The sequence below is a fragment of the Eschrichtius robustus genome, chromosome 19 (assembly GCF_028021215.1).
Source record: "Eschrichtius robustus isolate mEscRob2 chromosome 19, mEscRob2.pri, whole genome shotgun sequence".
NCBI classification, from domain to species: domain Eukaryota; kingdom Metazoa; phylum Chordata; class Mammalia; order Artiodactyla; family Eschrichtiidae; genus Eschrichtius; species Eschrichtius robustus.
Genome location: NC_090842.1, coordinates 55,096,999 through 55,118,186, shown reverse-complemented (window position 1 = coordinate 55,118,186; position 21,188 = coordinate 55,096,999). Strand labels below are relative to the sequence as shown.

Below are 21,188 nucleotides of genomic sequence, written 5' to 3'. Positions count from 1 at the left end.
TTTTTCAGAGGAATTCAGAAGGCACAAAAGAAATCTTTAATCCTATCAACCATTATAATAACCACTCTCAAATTGTCAAAACAAGTCTTCTCAGAAAATTTTTAAAGAAAATATCATATTTCATAAACTACATTTTCTATGACAGAATACATCATGAACAGTTTTCCAAGTCAGTAAATATCATATCATTATCCTTACTTGAATGGAGTTAGTGTTTATCTGTGTGGCTCTACTATTATTTTACTAATCTGTTGATAAAATATATTTACCTTCTAAATTTTGCCTTTATAAACAATTCTTTCAATATCCTGTTTGCACATTTTGTATACTTGTCTGCTTTATTTTTTATTTCTGAAATTATCCATGGGTGCCTTATACTTAAAAAAATTTTAAACATTACAGATAAGCTAAACTCCCTTTTGTCTAGTTCCCTTACCCTAGTTTCTTCCCTAAATTTACCACTGTTGGCAGTTTCATTCAAGATCCTTTTTATTTTACTTTATTTTATTTTCAAGAGCCTTTTTACGCAACGGCACACACACACATATATAAGTATATATGTGTGTGTGTGTGTGTGTGTATATATATATATATACACACATACCGTTTATAATCTGTAGAAATGTAATATTGTTTTCAATCTTATGTATTATACTTCAAGTATGGCAAAATGGAGGTGACTATAGTAACTGTCAAAGAGTGTAATGAGGATTACATGAGTTAATGAACCCATGTATGTAACTGGTGACTTGTTCAGTAAATGTTAGCAATTATAATCTTCATCTCTTTCATTTATGGAATGGTGTTTAACCACAATATATACCTTATGCAATAACAAGACACTTCATATCGGAAATAAACTTAAAACCAAAATTAAATAAAGATGTTAAAATGTAGTAAAGCCTTCCTGTAGAACTCAGTCTTTATGCTGAATCATGACATACCAGAGTAAAAATGTCCATAAATGTATATGGGGTGGTTGAGACCACAACTATCAGAATAATGAGAAGTGTACAAAAAACAGTAATATTTTAGAACACATTATCTAACTTAGAACACATTGGGTAGCCAAAATATCCAAATACTAATTCAATTCTCATCTAAATTGCCCTTTGATTAAGGGTGAAATCAACACAAATTACAATTTCACTAGGAATAAATAATAGTGGGTATTCTACATAGAAAATGGTGCCTGACAAAACTACATGGAAGAAAATTTACAGCTCTACATTCATGGATGTATTAGAATACTAGAAAATTTTAAAATAAGTATATAGTTTTGAGAAACTAAGAAAAATCCCAGAAGTGTCTAAAGACAATGGAATGCATTTGTAAAAATGAAGGTAAAAATAACTGAAATAGAAAAATGAAAAGTCTAAATGGATGAAAAGCACAAATGGTGTTTCTTGAAGAAAACAATTTTAGAAGTTCTGGTGAAAAAAAGGGAGATAAGCATTATGACTAAGAAACTGACATTACTACAAATTAGAGATTTTATGGGTAGCATATGTACCCTTTTTGCCAGTAATTTTGAAAAAGTAAAATGCTTATTTTTCAAAAATAGAAATCTCCAGAATTGAGTCAAGAGAGATAGGAACACTCAGTCCAATAAAAACTGAATAAACATCTAGCCATTTCTAAAGAAATTGCCTGATACTTTTTATAGGCAAGATTACCAAAACTTTAAGGATCTCCTCATAGAATACTTAAACATGAAAGTTTGATATTTAATTCTATGACTCTTGCATAACCTTAATTTTAAACTAGAAGGGGAAAACAAAACTTACGGTACCAATTATGAATATTTGTGTAACATCCTAAATAAATCAGTAATTTAAATTCCCAAGTGTATTCAGTTAAATCTAGATGATTGTTCACTCCAAAAAAGCTGAGCAATATTTCTATAGTTTACACAAAGTCCAAAAATTTCTTTGAAAAAATGTTGATCCATCTGGCATAATTTTCCTTCTACATCAAAAATTTCCTTTAGCAGTTATTTTAGTGCAGGTACACTGCCATTAAATATCTCAGCTTTTGTTTGTCAGAATATGTATTTTATTTTAATTTTTCTAGATATATTTAGAATTCCAGGTTGACAGAATATATATATGTTCTGTTTTTCTGGAGAACCCTAATATATCCAGGCTATGAACATCATTGGGGGACCTTATCCTGCCAACTACCTGCTGCCAGTTTTGCAAAAGTGGCTATGCCATTTTGCATTCACAGTAGCAATGTATGAGATTTCTATTCGGTCCACATCCTCATCAACAACTGATATGGTGAGTCTTTTCAATTTTAACTATTTTACTGAGCATGTAGTAGAATTACATTGTGGTTTTAATTTGCATTTCTCTGAGAAGTACTGACTTTTGGCATCTTTTCCTATGTCATTTGTTAGCCATTTAAATGTACTCTTTTGTGAAGTGTCTGTTCAAGCCTATTGCCTATTTTTATTGGGTTGTCTGTCACTTTTTCTCACCAAATGAGAACTCAGGCCAGTTAACACGTTGTTTAAGCCTTATGAAACCCTGAGCAGAAAACCAGTCATGTCATACAGGACTTCTGACCTACAGAACTGTGAGCTAATAAATGGGTGTTTTCTTTTATAGCAAAAATATTGAATTTATTACCAAATGCCATGTACAGAAAACAGTGGTGTGATGTCTAATTTAATCATGATTTACATCAAGAGAAAAAAAGGCCAAAAATACTCAAATGCAAATGATCAAAAAACACCAGCTATTAAAACTTAGAGAAGGGGACTTCCCTGGTGGCACAGTGGTTAAGAATCCACCTGCCAGTGCAGGGGACATGGGTTTGATCCCTGGTCCGGGAAGATCCCACATGCCGTGGAGCAACAAAGCACGTGTGCCACAACTACTGAGCCTTCACTCTAGAGCCCATGAGCCACAACTAATGAGCCCACGCACCACAACTACTGAAGCCCACGCGCCCTAGAGCCTGTGTGCTGCAACTACTGAAGCCTGTGTGCTCTAGGGCCTGTGTGCAGCAACTACTGAGCCCACATGCTGCAACTACTGAAGCCTGCACACCTAGAGCCTGTGCTCTGCAATAAGAGAAGCCACCGCAATGAGAAGCCCGTGCACTGCAGTGAAGAGTAGCCCCCGCTCACCTCAACTAGCAAAAGCCTGCGTGCAGCAATGAAGACCCAACGCAGCCAAACAACAAAACACAAAAACTTAAAGAAGATAGGGGACTTTTCACGCGCATTGCTATATCCCCCAAGGTCTCTATAGATGCTTAATAACTGTGAGTGGGTTGAACTGAACCAAATTTAAGTGGATGCTGTTTTAAGATGCTAAGTTTTTGTTAATTTATTATGCCATAATAGAAAACTAAAATAGATTTGGATACCAGAAGTGAAGTGCGGCTGTAACAAATAACTAAAATGTGGGAGTGGAAATAGGAGACTGGAAGAATTGTAAACAGCATGATAGAAAAAGTATAGATTGCTTTGAACATGCTGTTAGCAGTTCTTAAAGATCTTTGTCAAGCTCACGTACACAAGACAAGGCCTGACTGTTTCAACCAGTAAAATACTATGAACCACTCTTAGACTTGGACAGTTTATTACTTATGTATACAATGAAAAGACACCAAGCTCCCTATGATCCTTGTTCTAGATGCCGGAAAGGATGGCACTGAAACAAAGGGGCTGGATGAGTGCATTGTGAGTTGTGGGATACTAACTTCATTGCTGAGAAGTCAGTCCCAGACTGCAGCTAAGCAGTTTAATATTCAGCAGTTCTATTCTTTTGTTGGTGGTGTGTTGTTTTGTTTTGTTTTTGCAGCTCTGTTCGGGGTGGGGGGGCGGGGCGGGGCAGGCGGTGTTGGGCAGAAAGCCCCATACTTCACCAGAACCTGAAGGTGATTAGAAACTATCTCAAAACAGCCTCCCAAGTTCTAACACAAGGAGGCAAATGGGAGATGGCCTGGTAGCAGCTGCTTACTGGCCTCCCACCTTTCATGTTCTAGGAGAATCACAAGGCATTCTGCCAAGATGCAGGTAAGCTGTATTTCAAGCCTTCACCTGCATGGGTCCATGCAACTGTAGCGAACAGTGGAGCTGTTCCCCACAATTCCACGCCCCAACCGTTCAGTATCCAGCTAAGAATTCTCAGGATCATAGGCTACCCCATCTGATACTCTAATTAGTTGTATAGATAGAGGCTTGGACCAAATATGTTCCATTGCCTTTAGAAACATAGTGACCACTGACCACAACTATGACTTCTAGTAGGCCCAGTCTGGAGCCAAGTCAGCTAAATATGTCCCAGCTGCCATTGGGATCAACCTGAGAGAGCAACACACTTTTTTTCCAAGGTGAAAAATGGGTTGCTCTGCTTTCCCTGTTTCAATGATCCAAGTGTGGCAAGAAATGTTTGCAATGTATGCACATATACATCACCTGTACTGGCCAGTGGGAAGTCCAGGGCAATACAATTGTCTATTACCACTCATCCTAGAGAGTTTAGAATAATTAACAGTTTGAAAAACAAGAGAATAGGCTAAAGAAAATCTTATCAGTGTCAAAAAATAATCTTGTTCTATCATTTCAAGTGGAGGCTGTTCCTTTCTGAAGTCAGCAGCTCTTGGAAGGTTTCTGATTAGGACTATTTGTTGGTCAACAGTTATGTTGACGTGATGGTGACAGTTTGGGATAAACTGGCCAGGTGCTGGACAGAGATAAGAGTTGAGAGAGATTAATGGTCCCTCCCTCTACCCTCACCTCAAAAGGTCTAAGTGTTCTATACCCAATGATCAGGGTTGTTCCTCTTCTACAGCCATATGATTGGTCTCCAACCAGTCCCTGCAGCAATCACTTCATTCTTTTTCCAATATCCCCCATGTCTTATTGATACCATATGGCATAACTCATCCCTAGATGCCTCAGCAGTTTCTTACTACACCTGTACTATCCTAGAACCTCCTCCACTCCTGTTGTGTGGACCATGCCAGCACCACCTTAAGAGTCATCACCTCGTGGTGATCATTTTGTAATGTATAGTAATATTGCATCACTATGTTGTGCACCAGTAACTAATATAGTGTTGTAGATCTACTATACTTCCATGACAACAACAAAAAAACAAACAAACTCATAGAAAAAGAGATCAGATTTGTGGTCACCCCAGGCGGTGGGTAGGAGGAGGGGGAATTGGATGAAGGTCGTCAAGAGGTACAATCTTCCAGTTATAAGATAAGTAAGTACTAGAGATGTAATATATAACATGATTAATATAATTAATACTGCTGTATGTTACATACAAAAGTTGTTAAGGGAATAAATACTAAGAGTTTTCATCACAAGGAAAAATTAATTTTTTCTTTTTCTTTTGTATCTATTTGAGATGATGGATGTTCACTAAACTTATTGTGGTCATCATTTCATGATGTATGTAAGTCAAATATTATGCTGTATACCTTAAACTTATACGGTACTGTATGTCAATTATAGCTCAATAAAACTGGAAGAAAAAAAAAGTTAGATGAGGGAAGGGATGGGACAAGGAGAACCCTGAAGGAGTCTAGCTTGCCCCTGCCCCGATGTGAGGAGCAGAGTTACAACTGGTTTCAGCACACAATTTTGCCCCAGCCAAGGGCCCAAGTCCAAAAAACAGGAAGGGCTGAGAAGCTGTGGGAGACAGCTAGTACTGACTGCTGGACCTTTACTTCATGTCAGATTTCACGTTATCCTCACAAGCACTCTTAGAGAAAGGTGCTATTAGTCTATTTAAAAATAAAAACTTAGGGAAGGAGAAATGGGGAGGTAATAGTCAAATGGTTCAAGTTTCAGATACACAAGATGAGTAAGTCCTAGAGTTTACTGTACAGCCTAGGGCCTATAGTTAATAATATTGTATTGTATACTTCAGCATTTGCCAGGAGGGGAGATCTTACAGTCTGTGTTATCACACAAAAAATAATAATAAATAAAGAGGGTGGGAGGAGACTTTTGGAGGTAATGGATATGTTTATGGCATTGATTCTGGTGATCATGATCATGATCATGATGTGTACTTATCTCCAAACTCATCAAATTAATGTATTATCAGTTTTTTGTGTTATAGCAATCATACTTAACAAAGTGGGTTTTTTTGGGGGGTTAAATATTTATATTTATTTGGCTGCACTGGGTCTTAGCTGCGGCATGCAGGATCTTAGTTGTGGCATGCGGGATCTAGTTCCCTGACCAGGGATTGAACCTGGGTCCCCTGCATTGGGAGTGTGGAGTCTTAACCACTGGACCACCAGGGAAGTCCCAATGAAGTGTTTGTTTGTTTGTTTTAAAGATATTAATGTAGTAGGCAGAGCACAGGCTCTGAACTCAAGAGAGAACTGGTTTTGAATCTCAGTCCTTGCCTTAGCTGACATGAATAAAATTTAAAATTCCTCCACTTTGAGGATTTTGGGGGGTTACAAAACATAGAATTTGGGCAAGCATATAGGTGATAAAAGGTGATAAACATTATTTTTCCCCTTAAAAATAAAACAAAAATTTAAAACATCACCTCATATTCATGATCATTATCATCAATATCCATAATTGCTAAATTCAGCAAGTACAGCCAGGAGACAAAAGAAGTACTAGGTTAGAGTTTCCCAGCCCCCTTTTCTCCAAGGGTATGTGTGGAAGGCAAAAAGGTAGAGTGAGAAGTTAATTATGTAGATTGGGTTTCTGACAGCAGTCTGGGCCTCTTCCATCCTCTCCAACCTCATAATTAAACACTCTATTTAAATGGAAGGTTATCATTTTGGGAGAATTGCCACATTTAGTGCCCAAACTGCCTGTCTTAAGTATGTGCTCCACTGGGAGCTGTCTCAGTTGTCCAATTATCTTTTCAGTTTCTCCATCTTTCCATTTTCCATCCTTAAATGGCACTTGCTGCCTGCATATGATACAGGGCATAAAAGGTCCAGTGAATATCCCATGTAGCTGCCTGTTGCAGCATATTTTTTTGTTATAAGGTGGCACTACTGTCTGATTGGATATGTTCAGGGAATCCAAGTGGATAACAATGTAACACATCTATGGCTTAGATGACCATACTATTCCATCTAAGAGTCTTTGAAAAGTATGGCCCCCATCTGCTGTGTGGACAGGATGGCAGTGCTATACACTGAAAGGGTGTTTATTGCAGTCAATTCCCACCAGTACCTTTGGGTGGAACAGAGAGAGCCTATATGGTCTATTTTCCAGGACTGGCCAGGTCTGGTACCCCTGGCTATGTATCCAAGAGTTCTCTTTGCTACTCAACTGCATAGCTGACAGCCTAGGCATATTTGCTGGGCTTTCCTGACCTCTTGTGTTGGAATCACTATGTCTCATTTTAGGGCTCAGTCCTGAATTATAGATGGATCATCTATACACGCGTGATTGTGAATCCAGGTGGCCATGGCCCTTACCTGGGTCCTTATCTGATGATCTCATAGATTCCATTCCAATAAATTTCTGTTGTTTTAATCCACCTAGTTTGTGGCACTTTGTTGTAGTAGCCCTAGGAAACTAATATACTGGTTGAGAGTGTCAGGAATGTGCTGTGTCCAAAACCCAAGGGGATGTCATTGCCTAGTGGATTTTTTGCCATAGGCTCCAGTCTGCATATTGTCAGTTGCTGACACTTGGTCCTCCTAAAACCCTTTTCCATGGGCATCCACATGGTTACAACCAAGGGATGTGGGTCTTGTGCAATCTCTTGCCATAATGCTTCATCCTCACAGAGGCTGAAACTTAATTATACAGTTGTCCCACTGCCAGGTACAACACCACATCGCCAGTGCACTGGCTCCTGCCCATGAGTCAGTGAAAATGTAACAAGGTACATTTCGAGGGATATTTTCCAGGGGAAGCATCGCAGCCTGCAGTTCCTCCCATTAAGCAGAGTTCTCTTTTCCATGCACAACTTTAAGCATTTTTCTTTGAGGCTGCACAGCAGCAGTGGTCTAGTACATCCCACCTGTTTTTAACTTAGCTGATATGTCCATGAACCAGGCCCAGGAATACTCAGGAATCTTACTGTATTGAAGCTCCCTAGAAGCTCAAGGTGCTGGAACAAACACTGCATCTGACATAACTGCATCTGGAGAATGACTAGTCACTTATTCATGTAGATGTGAGATGCCACGAATGACCAGTTTACTTCTTTTCTGGATATTCCACTTCCACTTAAAAATGAATGCTGTTATGCAATATTCACTTTGTTGGTATTCACATTTCTAAACCAGGATAGGGACGTTTGTGTAACACAACCTGCTATTGGTTTGTTAGTCTTCAGTATCCAGTGACTAATAATGAGCCAGTAATTGTCTCTGAAACGGGGTATTTTTTTGTACTGGCTTGAATAGTGTCCCCTACAAATTCATGGCTACCTGGAACCCATAAATGTGACTTACTTATTTGGGAATACAGTCTTTGCCGATATAATCAAGTTAAGATGAGGTTACACTGGATTAGGGTGGGCCCTAAATGCAATATGACTGTTGTCCTTATTTTTTAAAAAGGCAAATTTGGACACAGTGACACGGCCATAGGAAGAGAACGCCATGTGATAACAGAGCCAGAGATTGGAGTGATGTGTCTACAGGCTAAGGAATGCCAAGAATTGCCAGAAACCACCAGAAATAAGGAAAAAACAAGGAAAGATTCTCCCCTAGAGCCTTCAGAGAGAGGCCAACACCTTGATTTCGGACTTCTGGCCTTCAGAACTGTGAGACAATAAATTTCTGCTGTTTTAAACCACCTAGTTTGTGGTACGTTGTTGTGGCAGTCCTAGGAAACTAATAATACTCGTTGACGGTGTCAGACACGTGCATGTCCAAAACCCAAGGGAATGCCATTGCCTAGTGACCACATCTTTTTGCTACAGGCTCCAGTCTGCATAAATGTCAGTTGCTGACACTTGCGGCTCAAAAGGCTTGTTAGGGCTGACTGGCCAGAATGGAAGGGCAGCCTGTACAGCTTGTTGGATAGTTTCTAAGGCCTGTTATTGGACAGTGCCCCTTTTGAGTGATCTTATATAGTGAGTTAGGAGGATCCTCATGTGAAGTATGAAGTGCCTCCAACACCCAAACGTGCCTATATCACATGTTGTGCCTCATTTTGTTTGCTGGAGCTTTTAAGGCCAACAATTTTTCTTTAAAAAGCTCAGGGCTTTTTCTCTGGGCAGCCCACATGGTTCCCAAGAATCTTCCTTCAGTGTTTAGCCCCTGTATCTTATTGGGATCTTAATCTTCCAGCCCTGGTTCAGATAATTGACTCATCTTATGAAAGGCAGTCTATATGCTGCGCTTAGCCCTTCCAATCGGAATAATGCCGTCAATGTAATGGTATCAGGACATCTCCGGTAACATTTCAGCCTTTTTAGATCCCGGCCTATTCACTAACGATGAATTGTGAAGAGTTTAGGTAGCCTATGACAACATGATAAAATAAAGGTAATTAGAACCTTGTGAAGGCAAATTGGCACTGATTTGCACAATGCAACGGGATGCTGAGAAGGTATTAGCAATGTCCACCAACCACTGCAAGACAGACTCCGTCAGTCTGCAATACAGACTCCGTGATTGTTAATACTGGAACTGCACGTGTGAGAGAGACTACTGCCACACTGAGCTTCTGGTAGTTCACAGTCCAGAGCCAGATAACATTGTCTTTTTCACTGGCCACTGAGGGCCATTATGTGACATAGTTTCTTTAAGCACCTCCTCCTCCACTAGCTCCTTGATCAGTATAGTGACCTCTGACCTCTTCTACTCCCTCTGTCCTCCTTCCCCAGTATCCTATACTGCTTCACAGTAACTGCATGACTATACTGAAGAAGTCTAGTAAGCTCCAGGTTGGGTACTGGCGTCACTACCACTGTTCTAATTGTGGCATTTCGCCATTGGGAACACCCCTAATGGTCAAGAGAATTATTACCTATAATTAATACATCTGTTACCACAACACATTCAGCAGTATCAGTTACAACCACTTGAGTGGGTATTGCTCCAAAAGAGTCCACCTATAAAGTTATACCAGTCTATTGATCAATCTGGAAATTACTTTCCAAATTATTTCTGGAAGTTATTATTAACCACTTCAAGTAATTTTTTTGACCACACCCAAGGGTGCTTCCTAGCACCGCAGTAACTTATGTCCCAATGTCCAAAAGGCCTTAGAATGTTTGGCAACCTTGGTCACTGTCAAGTCCCCAACATACCTTGACCAGTGCAGGTGGCCTTGGGTCCCTCTTAGGGAAGGATGGACCTTTGCCTTTACTCCAGTCCTATTTGTTCTTAAAGGTGGTAAGGAAAGAGAGGCACTATTGAAGGCACTGGATCAACACAATCTAAACAGCACAGACTTCTACAAGAGGATCCAGATTCTCTTGGTCCTCTTCCTGTCTGCCCAAATTAATACTAAAGCTGGCAGTTATCGTCCCCTGTTACAGAAGATATACAAATGGACACATCAGGTAAATTCAAATGAAAACCACCATGCACCCACCAGAAAGGTTAAAAAGGAAACACATAAAGTGTGTGTTAGGATACAGAGCAACTGGAACTATAATACATAGCTGCAATCAGAAAACCACTTTGGAAAACCTTTTGGCAATGTATTACTATAGTTAAACATATGCATAACCTATGACCCAGAAATTCCCCTCCAAGATGCACACATATACACAGCAAAATACACAAACGAGACTGTTCAAAAGCACTATTCCTAGTAGCCCCAAGCTAAAAACAAGCCAAATACCATCAACAATGAGAGTAAGTGAACTTTATCAATTAATCTCACAAACTGAATATTTGGCAAAAGAAGTCAGACCAAAGGGGTTAGAAAGTGTGCATACAATATGATTGCATTTATGTTAAGTTCAAAATCAGGCAAAACTAATCTGTATTGTTGTAAGTCATGTGATGGATATCTTTACAGGAGACCAGTAGGGGACTTCTGGGGTGCTAGTTATGAAACTGATCAGAACCCTGTGGGGGCCTCCTGGGCACAAAAACCTTTCTGTGTCCCCAGTTTCTTATTTGCAGGATAAAGGCTTCAGCCTCCTAGACCTTCCTGAATACCAAATAGCAGATTCAAACACTTACTAATCAAGGAAGTAAGGGAATGCAGAAACCAAGAATGACCAGTCAAGAAACTATAGTGCATGGGACTTCCCTGGCAGTCCAGTGGTTAAGGCTCCATGCTCCCAATGCAGGGGGCATGGGTTCATTCCCTGGTCCGGGAACTAAGATCCCACATGCTGAGTGGCGTGGCCAAAAAAAAAAGAAACCATAATGCAACCATTAAAGCAGGATCCTGGTTCCTCCTCAAGGGATATACATAATCATATCTTTGCATTCTTCTGCAGGAACTAAGGCTCCCACCTAGGTGGAGGCTGGTAACTTCAGGCTGAGCACAAGAGTCCTGGAACACTGCCCTATTACCTCACCACCAATCAGAAGAAAGTCACACACCCTGCAGCCCTCACCCCAAATTTTGCCTGTTAAAACCAGCAGGGAGTTTGGGGTTTTTGAGCACAAGCCACCCGTTCTCCTTACTTGGCCCTGCAATAAACCTTTCTCTGCTCCAAACTCCAACACCTCAGTTTGGCCTCACTGTGCTTCAGGCACACGAACTTGTATTCAGTAACAGTTACTCTAAGTTCGAGCAATTTATGAAAATTCACCCATCTTTAACGATTTGGGCACTCTTTGGCATGTTACATTCAGAAAGTGGACTTTAAACACTTAATTTTTTTTAAATCATAAAAACTGTATCAGGAACAGCTGTACAACCACACCCCCAAGGTCACAAACTGAAGCAAATGCACTCACCAGCAGTAAAGGGTCACTCTCCTTACGTCCTCCTCCACAGGCCAGGCTGCGGTAACGGCCTGGAGATTCATCTCCTTTAGCCTCCTCGGAATCCGCTCTATCTTACCCTCCACCTGCCAGAGCCTTAGGACTCTGTGGCGGCACCCACCGCCAGCCCGTGGTAAGCTGAGGCTGAGAGAACAGGACGACCCCTTTTGGCCCGCTAGGGCTCTTAGTCCACACTACACATCCCAAAAGTCCCCGCGGCCGGAAATAAGCTTCCCGCCAGAGCGCGACCGGAGATGCCAGAGCGCGACCGGAGATGCCAGAGCGCGACCGGAGATGCCAGAGCGCGACCGGAGGCGCCACATCACAGCTGGGACGGCAGACGCGCGGAGTGATTCGCGGAGTCGGCGGAGGACCCGCCGGTCGCGGATTGTACTCTTGGGAGGAGTACGGTACTGAGAGGGGCTCGGAAGGGTTGGGTTGCTGGCTCTCTCGGATCTTTTGGGTACTGGACTACATTTTTCAGAAGCCTGCGGGTGTAACGTCACTTCCTACTAGGTTGCACGTCACTTCCTACTAGGGTGTCGGTGCTGTTAATGCTGGAACGAGTTGAGCCGCGCAGCGGCTGAGGGAGCGCGGACTGTTGATCTGGACCCGGACCGCTGGGACCCGGCAGGACGCCGGAGAAGCAGAAGGTGAGGCGTTGTCTGAGCCCCGGGACAAAGGCCGGCCGTGTCTAGAGCCTCAGGCCTTAGCTCTCCAGTGTGTGTGTGTGTGTGTGTGTGTGTGTGTGTGTGTGTGTAACGTGATGTGCCTGTGGGACTGCATGATTTTGTGTGTGACCACTTGAGAGAGTGGTAATTGTGTCTTCAGACGTGAGAGCGGTTGTGTTAAGCTGCGAGAATGACCAGATAAAGAAGCTTGTCTCCAAGTCACAGACCTGATCTCAGAATGAGAATTTTAGAGCCAGAAACAGCCTCAAGTTCGGGGGGCTGAGAAGAGAGGAGGCAAAAATCGAGGTAGTAAGATTCCAGTCTCCCCTCAGGAATCCACCTGGGGAGCCCTATGCGGATTCTCAACTTCCACTCTGGTTCCCAAAGAGGGAGGGCATCATTGCTCAGGTCACTCGCTGAGCTTCAGCTGAGTGTCTACTTTAACTCGTGGGGTGGGGGGCGTGGGGTGGGGCAGGGAGAGTAGAAGATGTTTGTTTCTAACAAATCAGTCTGGGTTCAAAGAAAGGCTTGGTGTCTCAAGATTAACTCTTACCAACTTCTCTGACACAGGTGACCGGAGAACAAGGGAAGAGTAGCTGTTGGACAACTAAGAGTTTTATCCAAGGTAAGTTGTTTTTCTCTTTTTTGTCTCTGAATTGCTTTCTGGATTTTCAGGATATATCTTTCTGCCTCTCGAAAATCTATAGCAAGGATCCTTTTAGTGATCTGGTTCTTGGGCGTTGCTATTCCAAAGAATAATGGGGATGGGGGGAGGTTAGAGGAATGGACCCAAAGACGATGTTACACTCCATTTCTCTCCTTTTTACCTGAGGTACACATATTCATGTGCCAAATATTTTAATGCCGCCTGTATACTTAGTCCTTTGCTAAGATTTTTGAAGGAATAGAATAAATCCCACAGAGTGAAATTTGAAGCCTTTCTTTTAGTATTTTCTTCTCAATTTTATTGTTTAAGAGATGATATTGTAAGTATTTAAAAGGTTCAAAAGAGCATTCAGCGAATTCTCCTTCCCAGCTCTGCCCTTAGTCACATAGTTTTCCCACTTCAGAGGGCAACCAGTGTGACTAGTTTCTTGAGTACTTCCAGGGGGATTCTATGCATATATTAGTACATGACGGACTTATTCGTTTTTTATAGCTGAACTATATTCCATACTTCCATGTTTAAAAACTGACCCTTACCAACTTTCAGATGACTATCAGTCTTTTACTATTATAAACGGTGGTGGGATAAATATAGATGCTCATTTGATGAGTTTATTAGTAGGATGAATGCTACTTTCTGGGCCAACTTATGTGTGGACTTTAAATTTTAATACTTTATATTTTCCCTCAGAGAGGCTGTATCATTACTTTACTAATCACTACTTTTTGATTTTATGTTTTATTCAAGGTACTTTACTAGTTGTTGGAAAGCTTAAGAAAATTATTAATATGCTATTGTAGAGTTTTTCAAACTATGGGGTTGTTACCTTATTTTTTGTGTGTGAGGTAAAATCAATTCACCGAGCCATGATCAGCATTTTTTTTTAACTTTTTATTATGAAAAATTCAAACTGTACAAAAATAGACAAAATAGTAATGAACCTCTATGTACCATCCTTTATTCAGCTTCAGTGATGACTGACTCATAGCTAGTCTTGTTTGGTCTATACCTCTGCCCACCCCAGAATTATTTTGAAGCAAATGCCAGATGTTGTATTACTTCATCCATAAACATTTCAGTGTGTATGTGAATGATGGGTCTTTTAAAAAACTTAATCACAATACCATTATTTTCTCTCAAACAATATTTCTTAAATATTAGATATCCAGTTAGAGTTTAGACTTCCTCTCAGGGCATATCTTTTTTAGATTTTAAAATTTCTTTGAATCTGGGTCCAAATAAGACCTATGTGTTGCGATTGGTTTATAATGTATTTGTTGAAGAAACTGGGCGATTTGTTCTGTATAGTTTCCCACAGTCTGGTATCATTAACATGTTTTTCTGTATTTCCTATAGATTAAGAGGCTTAGCCTACATGCACCAATTTGAATTTCCCGGATGGGATCAGAAGGAGATCCCAGATTAATTTTCAACACCTTATAATCCAAATATTGGAGAAGGTTTCCTGGGTAGGGAAAGTTCAGGCTCAAATTGATCACATACCAGGTGGACAGTTGCTTCTCCCATGGGACAATGTATGGTTAATGGGTCTGAGGAGAGTATGTGCCCTCGATCTGACCTACAGCCCTTATGAAATGGCAGCAGGATTGAAAATCCATAAAGATAGAGGGAGACATTATTATTAAAAGACCTCATATGTGATGAGTCTTCATGTGCATGGAGGGTGAGACATACTCCCTCTAAATATAGGAAATAGTGATAAGGAGGTTTCCTAAAGTTTCTTTGAGATGTGAGTCAGACAGGGGGCCTTAAATTAAGAGAGATTAAGATGTATAACTGATTCACTTTGTTATAAAGCAGAAGCTAACACACCATTGTAAGGCAATTATACTTCAATAAAGATGTTTAAAAAAAAAAAAGAGATTAAGGCTTGAGGCAAGAGAGAGACACATGTAGGTGTCCTTTTGCCACTCTGCCATTTATTTATTTATTTTTCACATCTTTATTGGAGTATAAATGCTTTATAATGCTGTGTTAGTTTCTGCTGTACAACAAAGTGAATCAGCTATATGTATACATATATCCCCATACACACTGCCATTTAAAAGGGAGCTGTTTAAAGAGACCATTGTGTCTCTTAATGAAGCCAGCTGCCTGGGACCTATTGGGAGATGAAAGTTCCATTGAATGCCTTTCCCAAGAGCCCAGCATTGTGTGTTTTGAGAAGTGAAATGTATGCCTTGGTCACTACTAGTAATGTCTGGAACTCTGAAGGGAATAAGGATTGTCCTGGTGAGTCCTTGTGTATGTAGAGACGAGTGACTTTGATTTATATTTGAGTATCTGTAAGGCAAGAGATTCCCAGATTGCTTTACCCTTAAAGGAACAACTCTTAGGCAGTGGCCCAAGAGTTTGTAAAAATATGCAGATGGGACCATTTGTTTGTCAGGACATTTGTGCAAAGATGACTTCCTAAAGTCTGACCACTTGTTCTGATCCTTGGATCCTGTCCTTTATGGGGAACATCCTAGTTAAGGAATGGAAAGCAGCAACATTCCACTGAGCTCCATCACCTATGATGGTGGCAGTGCTATCCATAAAGTCTGTGAGCTCACATTGCTGTTTACTTAGTTAACCCCAGGGGGATTCCTAGTCAAGGGCTCTGAGGGAGGGGAGACCTCCTCTAGCACCATGGCATCTGGCAAGAGACTAAGGACAGGGAAGACCACTCCCTCCTGTAGATGGAACATTCCAGAGGGCTCAGGTTTGGCTGAGCCTATAGGATGTACCTGTGCTGAGTTTGTGGGGGTGCTGCCTCCATGATCCAAGGCATAGTAGGCATCTGGGTTCAGAGAGTCCCAGGCTTAGGGTCTTGGAAAGCCTTTATCCCCAAGAGATCTTAGTATATAGCCAGCCGTTGTCACTCTAATGGTGTATAGCATAGGACCAAAAGGGTCAGTTTCTTGCATCATAAGCCTTTAGGCACCTGGTGGCCGTCAGAGGGGGTCCAGAGGCATGAGAGGAGGTTGCTGCAGCCTCTGCAGAGAAGGAGTCTCTGAGGGCACTAACAGGAGTGACTGCTGATTTTAATTTGAACAGATTCTGGAGCCTTTTGTTGGAAGGGTTCCTTTCCAAGGTGGGATGACTTGTAAGTAACAGCTCAGTGAGATTAACTAAAATTTGTAAGTCAGGAATATGTTGCTTCCAGACCCAAATAAGACTGAAAGACATTATGGGTGCTGAGAGATTTTACTGTAGTTTCTTGACAGTGTCAGGCATAGAGTTGCCCTGTTTTTACCAATACTTTTCAGGAATTTAACCAAGGTGTCAGGGCTTTGCATTATGTGTGAGGCAGTGGCCTATGCCTTTTTTTGTGAGCTCTTTTGTGAGTATTTTTATGTTCTTAATGAGCATGTTAAATGAATCTCCTCAGAGGAGGATGTCGTCCATATAATGTCATACCTGTGCTCCTGGAAAAAGGTGTATGCAGTTAAGATTGTGTACAATGGCAAGGCTACTGAGGTATCTGTGGGTAGCCTGGCAAAGGTCCATTGTGTTAGACCTTAGGGTGTGGGTTTAGCAAACTTCCTATGAAGAGGAATTGAGAGTTTTTAGCCATGACATCAACGTTGGGTCAAGACAGCACTTGTGAAATATTTTATCACAGGCTTGTACCTCATGCCACACACAAAAATTTACTCAAAATGCACCATCGACCTAAATGTAAGAGTACAAGCAGCCAAAGGGGAAAAAATACATAAATTGGATTTCCTCAAAATTAAAAACTTTCAAGTTTCAAGGGACACCACCAAGAAAGTGAAGATGCAGCCCACAAAGTGGGACCTGAAATTTGAAAATCACAAGTTCGGGAAGGGAATTGTATTTTGGAATACATAAGGAATTATTACAACTGAACAATGAAAAGACAAATAACCAAAATTTTTTTCTTTTATCTTCCTTTTTTCTTGTGGCCACGCCATGAGGCATTCCCAACCAGGGATCGAACCCGTGTCCCCTGCAGTGGAAGCAGAGTCTGAACCACTTGGACCTCCAGGGAAGTACCACCAAATTTTTTAAATGAGCAAAGAATTGGAATACACATTTCTCCAAAGAAAATATACAGATGACAAATAAGCACATAAAGATGTTCAACATCATTGGGGAAATGCAAATCAAAATCACGACATACCACTTCAAACCCACTAGAATGAATTTAATCCAAAAGATGGCAAAGATGTGGAAAAAATGGAACTTTGATATATTGGTGGAACTGTAAGATGATGCAGCTGCTTTGAAAAAGAGTTGGCAGTTCCTCAGAAAGGTAAGCATGGGCCTCCCCTGGTGGCGCAGTGGCTGAGAGTCTGCCTGCCAATGCAGGGGACACAGGTTCGAGCCCTGGTCTGGGAAGATCCCACATGCCGCGGAGCAACTAGGCCCATGAGCCACAACTACTGAGCCTGCGCATCTGGAGCCCGTGCTCCGCCACAAGAGAGGCCGCGATAGTGAGAGGCCCGCGCACCGCGATGAAGAGTGGCCCCCGCTCGCCGCAACTAGAGAAAGCCGTCGCACAGAAACGAAGACCCAACGCAGACATAAATAAATAAATAAATAAATAAAATTTAGGAAAAAAAAAAAAAAAAGGTAAGCGTGGAGTTACCATATGATCCAGCAATTCTGTTCTTAGGTGTATATATCTAAGAGAAATGAAACATATGTCCACACAAAAACATGTACGTGAATGTTCTTAGTAGCATTATTCTTAGTAACAATAAATAAGTGAAAACAATGCAAATGTCCATCAACTGATGAATGGGAAAAATGTGGTGTATCCATACAATGGAACATTATTTAGCAATATGTATAAAGGCAAAAGTACTAATCTATGCTGCAACATATGCTAACCTTGAAACATTATGCTATGTGAGAGAAGCCCATCACAAAGACCACATATTGTATGATTCCATTTATATGAAATGACTAGAATAAGCATATGTGTAGATATAAAGAGTGGATTAATAGTTGCCAGGGTCTGAGGGAACAAGAGTGGGAAGTGACTGCTAAGGGGCATGGGGTTTTGGATAATAAGAATATTCTAAAATTAGATGGTTGTGCATCTCTGTGAGTATACTAAAAACCGCTTAGTTGTATTTTTAAAAGGATGAATTTATGGAATGTGAGTTATATGTCAATGAAGCTGTTACGAAAAGAAACAAGTATAAGGAAGATTCTATAGCCAGTGGGGGCAGAGTGGTTAAATTCACAGACCTGTTTGCTGATCACGTAAGTGTTAATTGTATAAAGAATCTAGTGCGTAGTATGTGCTCTGTGGAAATTATTTGTTGTACAGCCACTTTCTCAAGTCATCCCCAGCCTTACATTTAGAGGCAGAATGATGTTCAGCAGGATAACAAGGGAGTGCTGCCTCCAGAATTCCTGAATTCAGCTGAGGCTATGATTGGATGCAACAGGCAGCCTTCTTCTTTTTTTGTTTTTAATTTTTTGGCAGCACCACGTGGCATGCGGGATCTTAGTTCCCCAACCAGGGATTGAACCTGTGCCCCCTGCAGTGGAAGCGAGGAGTCTTAACCACTGGACCACCAGGGAAGTCCCCAGGCAGTTTTCTGTTAAAGGATGCTTTGGGGAATTCCCTGGCGGTCCAGTGGTTAGGACTCCATGCTTTCACTGCCGAGGGCCCGGGTTCAGTCCCTGGTTGGGGAACTAAGATACCACAAGCCATGCAGCCAAAAAATAAATTTATTAAATAAAATTTTAAAAAATTAATTAAAAACAAAAAGAATGCTTTGGATTTGTTCCTTGGTTACTTGATGAGTCTAGTGTGACTTCACGTGGCCTGGATGAAGCCTACAATTTGAACTCAAAATGCTTCTTGCACCTTGGAATGTGAGAACGAGCCAGTGAGGCACCCGGAGCTATTCAGTGTGTTGGGCCTGGGGGAAAAAGGCAGATCTTAGTTGTGGGAAGTGTTTGTTCCAGGATTTGGCCTACATGGATACAGAGCACTTCTAGGCCTGAGGGCCCCATCAGTGTCCTTGAAGCAAGTATGACTTGGATACATTTTGGATCAGAGGCCCCTAGTCTGAAAGTGTTAACCACTCAGGACGGGTCAGAGAACCCTAAGAACATCATAGGAATTGGGTACTGCTTTAGCATAAATTAATTCTTCTCTATCTATGTTTTTTGGGATTGGGGAAGGGATTTGATTGTTTATATTTCTGCAAATCTCAGTATATATATTGGGGCATGGAAGGGACCAGGTGCCATGAAAAGGGAAGGAAATATTTATCTTAACTTAGTCATTTAGAAGGAAGCCTATTCTCACGGTTTCCTTTTTCTTTCCTGACTCTGTATTCTCAGGACTCAGCACTTCTCCATGAGAAGAAGCCAGAGGAGGACTAATAATTTGCCCTTCTAAGCCATGCCCCACGTGAGTTGGTGTTTTTTCTTCCCCTCATCAAATAGTCATTGTTTTCTAAGATATGAATGCTCAATATTCTTATCTCCAGATTTTCTGCCTCACTAAGCCCCACCCCTCTCTTCTCTAGCCATATTTAGGGATCCATTCTGCAAATCAGGAAATGTATTAAGGAAAGAGTAGAACCTCTTGTGTCAGAATGTGGTTTGATGAGATGGGACTACACATGCAAAATTCAGTCTTTCTCATTGACCTCCATTTTCTGGTTGATTAGGATAGAAAATTGCTGTTTATCTCAGAATGTGGTGAAATCTTTGGTCTGTGAGGCTTTTAAGATTGGAAATGTGATCAAATGTAGGATTGAGAACAGAGAGGAGCATGTCATGTCAGTGAATACCTCAGAGGTGAATACCAGTGACAAGGTCCATTTCAAATTTGAATAGAATGTGTAAGTCAGGGGCCACATATGTGTGAGTTTAGCTCATCTTTCATTGGTTTTCCGTTGCTCAGAATAAGCAAAGTGTACAGTGAGCAATGATGAGTGGTAAAATGATCAGCCAGAGGGTTAGATATTTGCGAATTTTAGAAACAGAGCTGATGTTAGAGAAGGAAAACAAACTAAATACTGGAAAATAAGAAAATGATTACAGGGAATTCCCTGGCTGTCCAGTGTTTAGGACTCTGCGCTTTTTACTGCCGAGGGCCGGGGTTCAATCCCTGGTGGGGGCACTAAGATCCCACAAGCTGCGCTGTGCAGCAAAAAGAAAAAAAGAAAATGATTATAATTATAATATGGAATATTATATACCTTATAAAAATGATGTCTATGAAAGGATTTGCTAGGACAAGGAAGAATATTATTGCTAAGTTATTCTGAGACTTGAGTTGGAAATAAATTCTTAAATTATATAGAAATCTTATTTTCTAAGATAAACATTTTAAAAGACATTTGGAATGGGCCCATCAGTTTTGTTTTTTTCTCTTTTTTCTCCCTCCCTTCCTCCTTCCATCCTCTCTTTCTTCCCTCCCTTCCTTCCTTCCTTTTTCTTATTTTCAGTTCTTTAAAGGGAAGAGGGGAGGAAGGAATTTGCAACTTACTTGAGAATTTGCATGTGTTATGTGCTTGCACACAGTATTTCATTTAATCAGAGAACTCCACTTACCTGGCTTTTGTTCATTCTTGTAACTGTTCACAAGAAGCTATGACAGAGTAATAGGAATGTTTAGAAACTATTTAGGTGCTCTGCATTTATCACACTCCCTTTCCATTATTTAGCCATATTGCAAGCTTCCAGCTTCAACGTATTTCTGTTTTGGCCACTGTATGCAATACTTTTCTTCTCCTCTCATTACTTCTAAAAAATATTTCTTTATTTTACCATTAACCCTGGGTTGTCATTTCAGAGGTTGGTGTTGTTCAAAGATGTGGCCATAGACTTCTCACAGGAAGAGTGGGAGTGCCTGGAGTTGGAACAGAGGGATTTGTACAGAGACGTGATGTTGGAGAACTACAGCAACCTGGTCTCACTGGGTAATTTTGTCTGTTCCCAATAATTCAACTTCAGTCTTTGTGAAATTTAGAAAAGTT

The 21,188-nt window shown here is 40.9% G+C and overlaps 2 protein-coding genes across 8 annotated transcripts in view; one reads left to right on the top strand and one right to left on the bottom strand.

The window, feature by feature from the left end:
- The window catches only part of LOC137753363 (zinc finger protein 790), a 77,678-nt gene extending 65,582 nt beyond the window's left edge, over positions 1-12,096 (bottom strand). Inside the window, exon 1 of one of the 2 annotated variants that reach the window (XM_068528530.1) lies at positions 11,842-12,096. The gene's annotated coding sequence lies outside the window, so the exon portion shown is untranslated. The remainder of the gene's footprint in view (positions 1-11,841) is intronic. The other variant, XM_068528527.1, reaches the window with a different exon arrangement.
- Positions 12,097-12,124: 28 nt separating this feature from the next.
- LOC137753349 (zinc finger protein 420) overlaps positions 12,125-21,188 on the top strand; it is a 69,389-nt gene continuing 60,325 nt past the window's right edge. Inside the window, exons 1-6 of one of the 6 annotated variants that reach the window (XM_068528488.1) lie at positions 12,125-12,278; positions 12,407-12,521; positions 13,110-13,164; positions 17,151-17,808; positions 19,543-19,612; positions 21,005-21,131. In XM_068528488.1, the coding sequence (XP_068384589.1) occupies positions 19,604-19,612; positions 21,005-21,131 (136 nt within the window). In that variant the 5' untranslated portion in view covers positions 12,125-12,278; positions 12,407-12,521; positions 13,110-13,164; positions 17,151-17,808; positions 19,543-19,603. The other 5 variants (XM_068528487.1, XM_068528489.1, XM_068528490.1 and 2 more) reach the window with 5 other exon arrangements.